We start from the raw sequence: 15192 nt of genomic DNA, 5'->3' as shown, positions 1-15192 counted from the left end.
AAATCAATTCACACTTCTTGAAATTAAGTTTCACTTGCAACTTGTCCCACTCATTCCAGCAACCTGTCCGTGGCCTTTTGAAGTTCGACACTATCCTACTCATAGTTCACAATGCTTTCAAGTTTTGTATCATCCTCAGATGTTGAAATTGTGCCCTGTACACCAAGGACTAGGACATGAATATATATTGGGAAAAGCAAATGTCTCAGCACTGACCGCTGGAAAATTCCACTACAAACCTCCCTCCAGCCTGAAAAACATCCATTAACTGTTACTCGCTGTTTCCTGTCAGTCAGCCAATTTCATATGCATGTTTCTACTGTTGTTTTTATTCCTTGAACTATAACTTTGCCCACACGTCTGCTGTGCAGCACTGTATCAAATGCTTTTTGGAAGCCCATGTACACCACATCAACAGCATTACCCTCATCAACTCACTCTGTTGCCTCATCAAAAAATTCCAACAAGTTAGTTAAGCACTATTTTCCCTTAATAAATCCGTGCTGGCTTTCTTTAATTAGCCTGCATTTGCCCAAATGACTATTAATTTTGTCCTGAATAATTGTTTCTAGAAGCAGCCCACCACTGAGTGGCATGTAGTTGCTGTACACCCTTTTTTTGAACAAGGGTGTGACATTTTCGATTCTCCAGCCCTCTGGCACCACCCCTGAGATGAAGGAAGACTGAAAAATTATGCCCAGTGCCTCTGCAATTTCCACTCTTACTTCCTTCAATATCCTTGGATGCCTCTCATCCAGTCTTGGTGCCTTATCAACTCTAAGTACGGACAGCTCATCCAAGACCTCATCCATATCAATTTTAAAACTTTCAAGTGTTTGAATTACCTCCTCTTTCACCATGACCTGCACAGCATCTTGTTCCTTGGTAAAGACAGATGCAAATAATGCCTGTAGTCATTTTCAAGCAGCATGAAGGAGTTCAGCATCAACTTGGTGTGGAACTCTGTGGAACTTGGAACCCATCCTTCCCAGTATGGAAGTGCTGGCCAACTCCATTTGCACACTTGGGGACCTAACCATGATGCAGCATTTAATGGCTGATGTCATAGCTTCCATTGCCGCATGAGAAGCAGCTACCCAAGGCCTGCATTGTTGGAGTGGAAGCTCAAACTTCTATCATACAGTCAGCTTGATGCCATGCAAACTCAGGCTGCTGCCATCGAGGCAGTGGATTAAAGTGTGCAAAGGGGTTTGGAGGGTGCCTCAGCAGTCCAGTAATCTGTCCTCCAGTGAATTACTAGGATTACTGAGGAGCTGCCCCAGGCGTGTGGGCAGTGGTTCCATGGATCGTGAATCTGCTGTCCTCACTCAGGAGGACAGCATTTGTTTCCCCCACCCTGCCGCTCCACCACTGCCTTTGCTGTTGCATGTCAGCCATCCAGCCTAGACTGCTGCCACCAATGCTGAGATGGCGCAGTCCAAAGGCAGATTTTATAGGGACAGAACCGCTTGAGGTTGTCCTCCATGAACATGTGCTGTCTCCTCCACTGAAAGGCAGCAGCCTCCCACCAGCGATGCTGCCGTCAGGCTGGTATTGGGCTGGCTAGGTTCTCTCCCCTCTTCTTCTTCCTTTCCCTCTTCTTCCTCCTCCTCATCCTCCTGCTCCTCAACTATTCGCCACATAACCGGTGGCAAGGGCTGCTCATGATGGGGAGGATATGCAACATAAACAGATCATCACAAATCTTGACATTACTCTGCTAAATATGGCAGAGCACCTCCAGAGTAGCCCAGGCAGCTGAAGCATTGTTTCAGCATGCCAGTGGTCTGCTCTTTGTGTGGCAACATGGTTTTCATTGTAAGTACGCTGTTCACTTGTGCATGGGTTGCACACCCCAATCATCAGCATTTCACTAGCAGATAGTCCTTGTCACGTGGTGGTCTTTGATTTGCATTGATGGCTCAAATGCAGCTGACACGGTGGACTGCCACAGAATGGAGGCATCATGGCTGCTGCCAGCATACGGGGCTTTGACCTGCATAATGACTGCCTTTGGTCACACAGCAGCTGGACGTTGAAGGAATGGAATCACTTTTGCTTCTGGTATAGGGCAATGTTGACATGGGGCACAGACAAAGTGATGAGCATGCGGCTAATGACATCATGGGGAAGGTTGCAATTTGGGCAAAAACTATGCTTGATCCAGCTCCAGCCTGGAATTAAAGTTCATTGCCAGAGTCACCTTCGCATCACTGGCAATGCAGTCCTTGCCCTGCTCTGAGATGGCAGTTGTGGTGCAGGACCTGCTATACCATGCCCTGTATACTTTTGTAACTGTAAACAACTACAGAAAGTACTAAATTGTTGTAGAATCATAACAACAACCTGAAGAAGTCAACTAGCAACTTACCTGATGATCCCTTTAAACAGTACTGGTGGGCGGGTATTGGGGGGTGCGGTCCTTCCTGCTGCTGAATACATATTCTGCTGTATGAGGTTAAGAGAGAGCACTAGCTGGAGCACTGAACTCCAAAGTGGAACCGCTGGCATCAGATCAGTGATGCATGCTGTTGATACCATGATCTGCCTGCCCTACAAGCTTCTGGTGGACATTCACTGTGTGTACACGTGTGCTAAAGCCCAGAGATAAAAGCAAAGAACTGCGGATGCTGGAAATCCGAAACAAAAACAGAAACAGAAATACCTGGAAAAACTCAGCAGGTCTGGCAGCCTCGGCGGAGAAGAAAAGAGCTGACGTTTCGAGTCCTCATGACCCTTCAGCAGAACTGTTCTGCTGAAGGGTCATGAGGACTCGAAACATCAACTGTGCTCTTCTCCGCCGAGGCTGCCAGACCTGCTGAGTTTTTCCAGGTATTTCTGTTTCTGTTTTTGTTGCGCTAAAGCCCACGTTGATGTTCTCCATGATTCACCCCACAAATGTCCATGTGCGCTGTGGACGCCATTTTGGGGCTCTAAGGGCACTCATCGTGCTAAAAGGGGCACTAATGAACCCAATTTCTTGTTCAATATCTTTTTTATTGCAACTCAACTTAAAACAATTAAAGACTGAGTACTGGTGGAGTTGTAGCACCAATAATGTGTGCTTATGTGTTAATGTGTGACAACATGGTTCAATCCACAATTCTCCACACACCAAGTTCCCATTATCCTATCATTTCAAGGAGGTGCCAGGTAGAAGATTGTTTTGTCCCCCCCCCCCCCATCTCCCCCCGCACTCCTTGACAAAAAGGGAAAACTCACTGAGCAACTTACCTGTGGCCACTTTCATTCAACACCTAACAAGCAACAACTTCTCAATATGTCAATGGTGCTGGTTATATGCAGTAAGGTATTTCAGACCACACGGCAGAAAACAAAATAAGTCTTAAGAGTGGCATCAGCAGATGTTTGGGAACCAGCTGCCTAATCATTTCTGTGGGGAAACAATCTGCAGCTAAGAGGAAAGCTCCAGTTACTGCGAAAGGGGCAGAAAGTCACAAAATTCCTAGAATAAAAGAAGAAAACTGCAACCAAGTAATGACTCCTTTCTCTAAACTTGTTCAGTCAGGGAGTTGAAAATACTTCCCTTCATCGAGCTGCTGATGACCGCATTTTACATAAATAGAAACCTACATAGTTTGATGCAATTAAACATGAAGTTCAATGAGCTGATTAAAAAATTAAAATTTATGAAGATTGTGTTTATATTTGGTTACTTTATTAAACTAATGTCCACCAAGACTCAACAAATGATTGTTCAGAACAAGTGAGAAAGAATCGTACATTTTGAACATAACTTGTTGAGGTCCAAAAATACCGCCCTTCCCCCTCGCACTTTAATTTAGTTATCAGTTCAATCTCACCTGAATCTATATCTGTACAATATGTAACCACTTGCTCCATACTTTGCAACTTCTCCCATTAGATTTTGGGTATAGCGGACAGAATCTTCATTTCAATGGCAACATTTCAGCCATCTCTCTGAAGGTACTCATTTTGGGGAGTTTTATCCGTATGTCAGAGACCAATCATGTGACAGGAACCAGAGACACCACACAATTTCCTTAAATGAAGAGGCAACTGTTGCATGAAGCTGATAAACACGTACAGCAAGCTGCAAACTGCAAGCTGAAAGGAAACTGCATAACTAAAGGTTATTATTAAACCACATATCTACCATCCTCATTTGACTCAATTGTTGTTACCATATTACAAGGATGAACTTAAACCATTTCAGACACATTTGACATTTTCACAATGTTGTAAAATACTCGACGTAGGAAACAGGGTAACAAGTTATACTTATATTGCACCTGTAACATAGAAAAATATTTCAAGACATCATCTTACAGATACAAAGGGTGAAAACAGGCAGTGTTTCCCGCTCCGGAGGCTGGTGGGGATTCACGCCAAATCGCAAGATGCCAATTATTAATTATGCTGTCGAGGGTTTCCCATGGCAGGGCAGACTGGATGGCATGTGCCCCTGCCATCATATCCAGACACCATTTTGAAAAGGTGCCCAAACATCACACTTTTCCACCGTTGAAGCAGAAGGTGGCCCACTGATCACACGGACCTCTGGTCCCCAGATTCAGTAACATGTCCTTCTCAATGCTGCAGCGTCCAGGAGGAGCATCCTCTATCCAGGGGATGGAAGGAGGAGGCCGAGCTATTATACCAACCCTGCATGGGAGGAAATCTCCAGGGAGGTCAGTGCCCAGGGACTCCACCAGAGGACTGCCCTGCAATGCTGCAAATGGATGAATGACCTCATCCGCTCCAACAGGGTAAGTGAGCACTGAACTGCTCACATTCATCTAACTGAACAGGGGACAAGGGACTTAGTGGTAAGGCCACCATCCATGTGGCCCATGCAAAAAAGGGTTACTCAACATTAGAAGGCGATGCCTCGTAGTCTCACTGCAGTCCCTCTAGTTCTTAGGTGGAGAGGCCACTGTGCGCCCCTGACCCTTCCACATACAGAGTTCAGCTGCTGTCTGGGGTTGGGGGTGATGTGGGGAGGGGGTTAGGTGTGGAGGCCACCAGCAAGCACTGTTATTGAAATGCCTCTGTGAGCCTTATCCGCCTATCTGCATGGGCTCACCGCTCTGGAGGGTGCTGCCCCAGAACCATTCTAGACAACCTGCAGTGCATCAATCACATGGCACACAATCCAGCAGGTTATTTGTAAGACTGGAAGCATAAGGAAGATACATGAAACCCAATTGCTCTCAACACTATTTTCTATCCTTGTGCAGGAAAAGTTGAGGCACAACAGGAGAGAGAGAGAGAGAGTGAAGAAGGGAGGAGGCTGGCCTGACCTCAGGAACCTGACCGAATTCAAAGACTGGGCAGCCCAACTGGCTGGGGAGGAACCAGACCGAGTCTGCTGTGATGGAGAAGTTGGTGGGTGGCCTCCATTCAGTAAGGATCCATGCATAGCGTAGTCACATAGAAACCTGAAGGTCATGTGTTCCTCCATGTTGGAGGCAGTTCATGCAGTCTCTCACTCTCTCCTCTCTCACTTACAGGTGCCAGCAGAAAGAGGGCAAGGGAAGAAGAGCAGACTCTGTCCAGCAGTTCCCAGCCATAGAGGGCTGAGGACGTTGGAGAGAAGGAAGGAAATGCACCAGTAGAGGCATCACAGCAGTCACTTGCACCCTCCAACAGTGCAGAAACACAAACGTCAGTGGGCAATAGATGTAGTTCAGGCCAGGTCTCACATTCTGATGGTCACCTCATGGACACATGTCTGCAGCAAAAGGAGGCAGGGTTAACCAAGCTCGCTGGCACTCAGAGGACAGCTGGGAAAGAGGCATCTGCGATGTCCAAGTTGGATGACAAGACGCTGGGATGTGTTGTCCACGAGTTTCTGGGGAAGATGCAAGAGTCAAGGGAACATCAAGCAGAGGTGGCGGAGGCCCTCAACAGTGTGATACATGAGGTAAAGGAGTCAATCTGCTTGTTCTCTGATGAAGTGGTGCTGACACCATGGGTGGCGGACACCATGGAGAACCTGGTCCAAAAGAATGCCCAGTTTCTGCCAGAGATACGCGCAGACCTGCACTCCATTGCTGTAGCTATGGGTGAGCTTTTGCAGTGGCTACATGAAAGGGAAACAGGGCACCTCAACCTCCCTCTAGGTGCCCTTTCCCCTCAAGGAGTCAGGCAGGGACCCTCGGGCACCCAAAGAGAGGACGAGCAACTCAGGGCTCTCTGAGGGTGTCCGGCCCTTCTGACTCCCCTTTGCCAATGATCCCTTCAGTTTCATCCTCTGTGACCACTGAGAGAGCAACTACCCCAAAACAGGGCAGCTAAAGTAAGCCAGGGTCCTCCAGGCCTCAGGTTCCCAGAGGGCGGTCACCAAGGTCATCCAACACAACAGTGCAAACTGGTCAGCAGGCTACCTCCACCACTGCTGTGGATGTCAATGGAGCACCGAGAAGAAGTGGTAGGGAACGCAAGATTAAAAATTTTGGACATCACATGTTGTATGGGTGCACTACGATTGTTAATGTTATGACACTTTTTTAAAAATAGTCCACTTGCACTATAATGAGGTCTGATGTGGTTTATTTGTACGGTAGTCCCTCAGCCCCATCCCTCCCATCAGCTTCTGAGGGACAGCCCAGGCTGGGTCTCTGTCCCCGGGAATATATGTGCAGGGAGGCAAGGATCTTTGCCAGGGCCCTTGTGAACCATGTGCAAGAGGTCTCCCATGCACGCTGAGCCTTTGCCCTTCTCATGTTCATCTGTGTACAGTATTGGTCTCCTTACAAAGATGTAAATGCATTGGAGGCAGTTCAGAGAAGGTTTTGCTAGATTAACGCCTGGAATCGGTGTGTTGTCTTATCAGGAAAGGCTGGACAGGCTAGGCTTGCATCCACTGGAATTTAGAAGAGTAAGAGGCGACTTGATTGAGACATATAAGATCCTGCAGAGACTTGACAGGGTCAATGTAAAAAGGATCCTTCCTCTTGTGGGACAATCTAGATATTGGGGTCACTGTTTCAAAATAAGGTGTCAGCCATTTAGGACAGAAATTAGGAAAATATTTTTCCTCTCAAAGAGTTGTGAGACTTTGGAATTCTCTTCTTCAAAAAGTGTTTGAGGCAGAGTCTTTGAGTATCTCTAAGGCAGAGGTAGATAGACTCTTGATAAGCAAGGGGGTGAAAGGTTATCAGGGGTAGGCAGGAATGTGAACTTGAGGTTACATTCAGATCAGCCTTGATCATACTGAATGATGGAGCAGGCTCAAGAGGTCAAGTGGCCTACTCTTGCTCCTGATTCATATGTTTGTACATATGTAATCCAATTCCTTGGCCATAAGTTCAGTGATTTCATTTGCTACAAGTTTGTTTGCTACAAACTTTGTATTGATGAGGAGATACAGCCAGTGATGAAATATTTATTCTTAACCTTTTCCATAAAATAAAACTAATTTTGCTGTGGTAGTTCACTGGAACAAGTTATGAAAATTTTTTGATGTAGATTTTATTGAGTGACGTACAGCAAATTTCACTTGTCAAACTTGGGAGTTTCAGAACTTCTTGTGGTAAACAACTTTGGTTCTGGTTTTCTGCTGAAATCCTACTTAGTAATACAATTGTTTGTCCCTCAGTTTAACAATGATGTCTATTCAGGGTCATGAGTGTCTGCCATGTTCTGCCCTTTCGTTTCCTTTTCTGCCACCACACTACTTCATCATTAAGAAGTTGTGACTCAAAACATAATTCAGTTTGACGGATAATTTGTCACCATTCTGAACGACTGGTAGCAAGCTCCTCCCAGTCATTATGTCAATGCTGCCGCACTTCAAGGGGAGCTTCAGAGTGTTTTTGAAGCATTTTGTTTGCCCTCCCCTGGAATGTTGGCCGTTTCACAATTGAGAAAACAGGACCTGGTGAGGGAGATGGTTTTTAGCCCTCCGGACAGTGCCCAGTTCATCAAAATTGACTTTGCAGGAGTTTTGCTTGAGGAACTGGCATCAAGAAGGACACTAGCACTTGTTCAACAGTCCTTCCATTGAACCCGGAGGATGCAGCGGAGGCATTTCTGATGGAATTTCTCCAGCGCTCTTAAAAGTCACTGATACACAGTCCAGGTCTCACTGTAGTACAGGGGTATGCTGGCAACTGCTCTGCACACTTGGGACTTTTGTTGACATGCAGATGTCTTTGTTGTCAAATACTCACTGCATTAGTTTGTAGATGGCTGAGCTGGTACAGCTGATCTGGTACTGGTTCTCCCTGCTGGCCTTTCAAGAGAGGTGGCTGCTAAGGCTGGGATGTGCTCTTCCCTTCAACGTATATGGGCAGTGGAGTATTTGACTGACCAGGCGTGGGTTGATATGAGTTTTTTTTTAACAACATTCAAAGGCAGGCCAAGTTTCTTGTATACAGAATTGAGAGATGAAGAGTGGTTTACAAATCTAGTGCAGTCATTCCCAAACTGTAAATCATGCAAACCAATGGTTTTGGCATGGAGGTGACTGAGATTAAAGAGTTTTCCATCTGGACAGTTTTTAATTCTGACACCAGAGGGCAGTAGATCTTTGATGAGGTGAATAATCACCGTCTGGGAGATGACCCCCGGTAAGGATTTTGAAGTTGTCTCCTTCAGATGTCCCACCCATGACAGTTGCAGTCATGCCATTGTCACAGCCATACTAACAAGTTGATATTGTGACTCTTTAAAAATCTATATTTCCAATAAAAATTATTGTCTAAAAAGACTGAATCAAAATGGATCCTGATGATCACTTGACTCCTCTTGTGGATTATAAAACATCATCTTGTCACCTGACAGAACAAGAGGCCCCTCTTTCTCATTTTTGTCAGGCCAGGAGATAAGCAAAACTCCGCTGACTCCTTCATTGTAAAAATGCAAATTTGCCTTTTCAAGAAACAAAAGGTTTCACTGTACAACACAACAACGAAACAACTGGCCTGCACCAAAACAGAGACTGAGTTAAATTCCATTTTTATAATTCTGATTCTTATTCTTTATCTGTAGCTGGTTTTGTGTGTGTGTGTGCGTGTGTGTGAGATAGAGTATGTGATTGAGAGAGTGAGTGAAATGTTGTCTTCTTTATTGATCTCCAGGGCAAAGGGTGTAAGAAAATAAACTAGCCTTTTCCTTTTTAAATACAAAAAGCTTGCTGTTGGATTACTTAAGGTGACTTAATTGCTTTGAGGGTAAGGAGCACACACATCCCCGTCCAAGTATGTTTGATCACAGGTAACATTTTTAAAATTGTCCAAGCTGTCACCATGAAACAGTTGTAGGATTCTGAAGTTTCTTGGACATCCAAATCTTTGGAGCAGAATCCAGAGACCCTCGCGATGTACGAAGTCAAATGTTTTAGTCAGGTCGATGAATATAATGAAGAGCTCTTCGTGTTGTTCTCAACATACTTAGTATGTAACAAACTTCTGCTGAATCATGCACTAAGACTTCTTTTTATGCTTTTCTTTGCAAAAATATACTTTACTCATAAAATATCTAAAAGAATATTACAAAACATAAAAAAATGGTCACTTGTTATGTTGCTCAAGCAGAAATGTCTGCATTAGATGACATGGCTTGCTATCTAAAGACCCTACTGTCTGTATTTATATTTGGTTATCTGAGGGTTCAACCTTTTGAATCATTGGAACCAATTGAAGTACCTAGTTCCTGGTGATGTCTCCCCATTGTCATTGAACCTTTGTAGAGCTCTGAGCTCTCCATGTGATACCTTGCTTACAAGGACATATTTTTGATACATGAACAGTAGGATCATAATTGTATTTTGTACAATAAATGCATGAAGCTGTACTCATACTTCTACACTATTTTTATCTTTCATTTAAGTTTTTAAGTTTCACTTTTCTGCAAATGTATCCAGCCCCATTGACACTTTTCAGTCTTCTGCTTGGCATTGATATGGAATAGTTGGAAACTTGCCACTACTAAAGCATGTTGTTATAATCGTTTGTGGCCAAATTATACAGTACAAAACCAGCAGCCAGTTGAAGCAACTTACTTCACTGAGGATGCAGATCTGTCAACACTGAAGAAATGTTAAAGAAAGAACTTGCATTTATATAGCACCCTTCATGTCCTCAGGACATAGCAAAGGGCATCAGGGCTTCACAGTCAATGAAATACTTTCAAAATGTAGTCAGTGTTGTAATGTAAGAAAGCACAGCAGCCAATTGGCACATAGCAAAATTCTGCATCCGGCAGTGAGATAAAGGATCAGTTAATCCATTTTATATTTGTTTCAATTAAAGTATAAATATTGGCCAAGGTGCTTTTCATTGCATAATGCCATGGAACATTTTCGGTCCATGCAACACCAAAGACAAGGTTTCATTCCTCAACTGAGATACTGCATCTCTGGGCATGCAGAAATACCTCAGTAAACAGCACTTAAGCATTAGCAAAGATTATGTGCTTAAATCTTGAATCAAAATCATCTGTCTCAGAGGTCTGGATCACTGAGTCAAAAACTGATACATGTGATCAGCCTCAACTGCAAACCTATTTGAGCATATGAATTATTTCCAGTGATTAAAAACAGTAAGCAAATGTCACTCCCAATCAGGATGCTTGAGGGGCCCATTGAACTGTAGCCATTGCAGGGATACAATACATTGTGGTTATGTTATGGGACTAATAATCCAGTGGCCTGGAATAATCATCCAGCGATATGAGTTCAAATTGCATCATGGCAGCTGGGGAATTTAAAATCAATCAATTAAACAGGTCTGGAATTAAAAAGCTAATCAGTAATGGTGACCATGAATAGAAAAATTAATTTGGTTCATTCATGTCCTTTAGAGAAGGAAATCTGCCTGGCCTGTATTTGATCAGACCCACAATAACCTTGTTGACTCTTAACTGTCTCCTGAAATGCCTAGCAAGTCACTGTTGTATTCAAGAAACAGCTCACCATCGCCTGCTCAAGGCAATTAGAGATAGTGAATAAATGCTGATCTTGCCAGTGATACCCACATCCTGTGACTGAGCTTAAAAAAATGTAGACATGATCTTAACACCTTGCCATCATCACTCCTGCTTTACAAAACCCTACATATACGACTGGAAAAATTAAATATGAATTATTTATACTGTGTAGCAGGATGGAAATTCGAGAGAACTTTCTGACATTTGTCTAAAGGTGTAAACAGGAAACTAGAATGGGCGGGATCAGGCTGCATGGGGAGTCCTTGCAGGATGTTGAAGGAAAGTTAAAAGATTGTCAATGAATTTTCAGAATTGTATTTTGTACAATGTCACTGTTATTCTTTCCATTCAGCCGTCAGCCATTCAAGCTGAAATTAAGGGACAAGTAACTAAGCTTTCACATGGAATCTGGACTCAGGCTAACCCAACACAAATCAAACAGTATGTTTAAAATAAAATGCCCCAAGTTTTTTACAAAATTAGTACTATTTCTAAAGAAAAGTTCTAAGATAATTATATAATATTCTAACCTACAGCATGGCTTGCTTTTTAAAAGCACCTTTAATATTACAAAATATCCCATGCCATGTAATCAGACAGTAAAAAGACCAACATGGAAACAAAGAAGGTGGTAATAGTATAGTTAATGTAGATTTTAGGAAGTGTCTTAAAGGAGAAATGTACATGGAAGGAATTCTAGAGTTTATGACCTAGACTGTGGAAGGCACAGTCACTAATGGTGCAGTGAAGGAAATCAAGTTCTCAGAGGGTTGTAGGGTTGGAGGAAGTTACAGAGATAGGGAGGGGTAAGGGCTTGGAGGAATCTTGAATGCAAGATTGAGAATTTTAAATTGGGGCACTGGTGGACCAAGTGCCAATGCAAGCCAGCGACACAGGAATGGAAATCGGTTTGAGTTAGGATACAGACAGCAAAAGCTTTGGATGAAATCAAGTTATTTGAAGGTGGAGCATGGGAGGCCAATCAGGACAGTATTAGAGCAACGGAGTAAGAAGGAAAAAAATGGGATGAATGAGGGTTTCTGCAGCCGTTCGGCTGAGGGAGGAGCAGAGATCTGCCATATTATGGAGGTGGAAGGGAGGGAATATGTGGTCTGAAGCTTAGGGCCAAATAGAACATCAAGCAAATAGTCTGGGTCAGTAGCCAGAAAGATGATGGCATTGAGGGCTAGGGAGCAGAGTTTGTGGTGGTGGTCAAGGACAATGGCTTTGATTTGTCCAATGTTTAATTTTTCTTTTGTTCTGTCACAGATGACACTGGCAAGGTGAGCATTTGTTGCCCATCCTAATTGCTCTGCCATTTCAAAGGACAGTTAAGAGTCAACCACAATGCTATGGGCCTGGAGTCACATGTAGGCCAGACCAGGTTGGGACAGCAGATTTCCTTCCCTCAACACCATTAGTGAACCAGGTGGGATTTAACGAAAATCAATGATAGTTTCATGGCACCATCACTGAAAGGCGCATTCAATTCCAAACATTTTATTCATTAACTGAATTAAAATTCCACCAGCTGCCATTTGAACCCATGCCAGAGGGGATTAGCCTTGGCCCCTAGATTGGGAGAGCAATGACATTACCACCACAACCACCCATTTCCTGCAGGAAATTTATGTTTATCCCATATTCTATCAACATTTGCGGTTGACAAGAGTTAAAGGCTTGCTTTCGACAAGGGCTACACTGCAAAAAAAAAAGTACTTAATTGGCGGTAAAGCGCTTTGGGACATCCTGAGGTGGCGCTCTATTAATGCAAGTCTTTTCTTTTTAGATTTTGAAATAAATAGTCGACGGTCAATTGCAAATTACAAACGTACATTTTTGGCGAATGTTCAATGGAATGAATTACCGAGGAAGGTGAACTACATCTCCCAGAAGGCTGAGGCGGGTCCGTGCAGAGCTCTGCTGGCGGGGAGAGTCCGCTTGTGGAGTGCAACAAGATTATTACAACCGAGAGACAGAGCTGGGAAGCCGAGCACACAGAGCGATACAACCCCTCAGGTAATAATTATTATTCTTTTTTTTGGATACAGTGTTTCGAGGCGGCATTTGGTTCGTGCTGTTTAACAACGTAAAAGTAAACAGTCAGCCTCGAGCAGAATCCCTTCACTGGGCGACGCTCAGCAACTTCGAAGCTATTGTTATCAGGACGCCCGCTTCATTCGGTTTCCGTGCGATCCGGTTACCTGGGTCCTGAAGCCCAGGGAGATTCCAGCCTTTCAAACTCAATCGAGAGGGGCCAGCGTTCGGGAGGTTCCCCCAATTCCAATTCCCGCATCGTTAAGTTCTTACATTCGTATTCCTGGGGCAGATACATTTTCCATTTGGAAGCTTTTTGCAAAGAGCCACTTAACGTTTGGCGGCTCGCCAGCCTTGCCTGAGTAGTTAAAACCTGTTTAGAACCGATAAATGAGCCTCATGGTTTGGCTTAAATAGCCAAGTGGTTATGGTACTGGTTTGTAACCCCAAGATCAAGAGTTCAAATCTCACAATGGCAAACTATGAAACAATGTAACTTCATTTGAATAGGAACAGATGGAAATGTGTTTGTACTCGAAAGAGTTACACAGAAGGGAAAGGAGCTTAAGACCATCACAAACAGGGGTGGCAGCTATATTAGTTTTCACTCTTTGCGAGAAACCAGAACTAATTGTAGAAAATTGAGGTACAGAAGAGGGCTATGAGGTCTGTCATACAAATTGAGATGTTGCCCAAGGGTGTTTGAAGAAAACCACTAATGTGTTTTGTGATGTTATGTGCTCCCAAATTAGAGGGAGCAGGCGAGATAGGCTCTCTACTCTTCGCCTGTTCACTAATATAGTGTGTATGTATGGTTATTATAAAGAATAACACATTGTACAAATGTACTGTTACAGTTTAAGTGTTGCTGTGTTTCATGCCATAATTTTGCACATTGGATGGAAAATTCTCCACCCAATTCTGCAAACATTGTTGTGTTAGAAAAGCAAGACATCTGGTTCTTCAGTCAAATTGAAGATCCCTTGCAGCTACTTTGCCTCAGCCAGAAGGATAGGTTTTTTTAAAAAAAATACGTGGAAAACAATCCACTGACCCAACTCTTTTTACTTACTAAACAAACTGCCCTCTGCAGCTTATTTAATTATTTAACAATTGTCCTTGAAAGCATTATGCCCTTGAACACATTTGAGTGAAAATCCAGAATAATTGGCATTAAATTTCATTGGAATGACTTTTCCTATTTGCAGTAATTATACTGTTGAAGGTGATGTTTTAGCATTTCTATAACCTTTAATCCTTGACCTAATGAGTGGTTTATCCAGTTCTTTTGCAAAAGAACTTTTTTGGAATAATTAGTCACAATTGAAATACAAGTATGATTGGCTACTTGCTATCAGAGGTTATGAGACATGGTTCACGTGGCCTATTAAATATTAAAGCACATTCTGCCCTTGTGTTTATTGTTTTGGATGCCATTTAAAAAAAATACATGCATAATTGCACAAAAGTGTTTGCAGTTCATTCGTGGAGTGACTCCAATCGGAAAGAATACTGCTCTGTCAAACCTGGCAGCTGGCCAGTCCCTATAGTCATTGTAAATTCTCATTGGCCAGTGAAGTTGAATTAACAAAGCCAGCCAGAAGTAATGGTATTTGTTTTCTTTATGATTTTACATTGCATGACTGTACTTGTCTTCGGCAAGTATGTCATATTGTACTTTTAAAACCTTCGGAGCAATATTGTTTATCATAAAAACAAATGTTCATGACAAGAACTATCATTGAAAAGAGTAAGAAACACTTCTTTAAAAACTTGAGTAATTTTAAAACAATTTCAGTAATTACATTTAACCTATCTTTTAATTTGTAATGGTTTTGGCAAAGCAAGCTGGTAGGAAACTGTTTAAGGTCATGCCACAGATTCCCAGGAGACCTGCAAACACACAATATTAGGCATGGACCTGGACATGGCCAATATCTGAGGTGTCAGGTCAAACATTTAGTACAGCACAGTAAACATTTGAATGCTGTACTGTTTACTACCTGAAGCTCTTCCATTGCCCTGTGACAACACTGCCAACTGTAAAATAGCCCGTAGGGTTGTGTGTGGTATAAAATGGAGCTTACAAAAGCAGAATTACCTGGAAAAACTCAGCAGGTCTGGCAGCATCGGTGGAGAAGAAAAGTGTTGACGTTTCGAGTCCTCATGATCCTTCGACAGACAGTTCTGTCGAAGGGTCATGAGGACTCAACGTCAACTCTTTTCTTCTCCGTCGTT

The 15192-nt window shown here is 43.2% G+C and overlaps 2 protein-coding genes across 4 annotated transcripts in view; one reads left to right on the top strand and one right to left on the bottom strand.

The window, feature by feature from the left end:
• LOC121293720 (transmembrane channel-like protein 7) overlaps nt 1–12918 on the bottom strand; it is a 63620-nt gene extending 50702 nt beyond the window's left edge. The window contains exons 1-2 of one of the 3 annotated variants that reach the window (XM_041216932.1): nt 12785–12908; nt 3825–4024 (exon numbers count right to left, since the gene is read on the bottom strand). In XM_041216932.1, the coding sequence (XP_041072866.1) occupies nt 3825–3864 (40 nt within the window). In that variant the 5' untranslated portion in view covers nt 3865–4024; nt 12785–12908. Of the gene's footprint in view, nt 1–3824; nt 4025–12784 lie in introns of those variants that run through there. The other 2 variants (XM_041216935.1, XM_041216934.1) reach the window with 2 other exon arrangements.
• LOC121293719 (transmembrane channel-like protein 6) overlaps nt 12559–15192 on the top strand; it is an 85626-nt gene continuing 82992 nt past the window's right edge. The window contains exon 1 of the mRNA XM_041216931.1: nt 12559–12936. The gene's annotated coding sequence lies outside the window, so the exon portion shown is untranslated. The remainder of the gene's footprint in view (nt 12937–15192) is intronic.

This window comes from Carcharodon carcharias, chromosome 22, assembly GCF_017639515.1.
Source record: "Carcharodon carcharias isolate sCarCar2 chromosome 22, sCarCar2.pri, whole genome shotgun sequence".
In the NCBI taxonomy this organism is placed as follows: domain Eukaryota; kingdom Metazoa; phylum Chordata; class Chondrichthyes; order Lamniformes; family Lamnidae; genus Carcharodon; species Carcharodon carcharias.
Note: the sequence above shows the minus strand (reverse complement) of the source record. Positions and strands in the feature narration are given on the sequence as shown.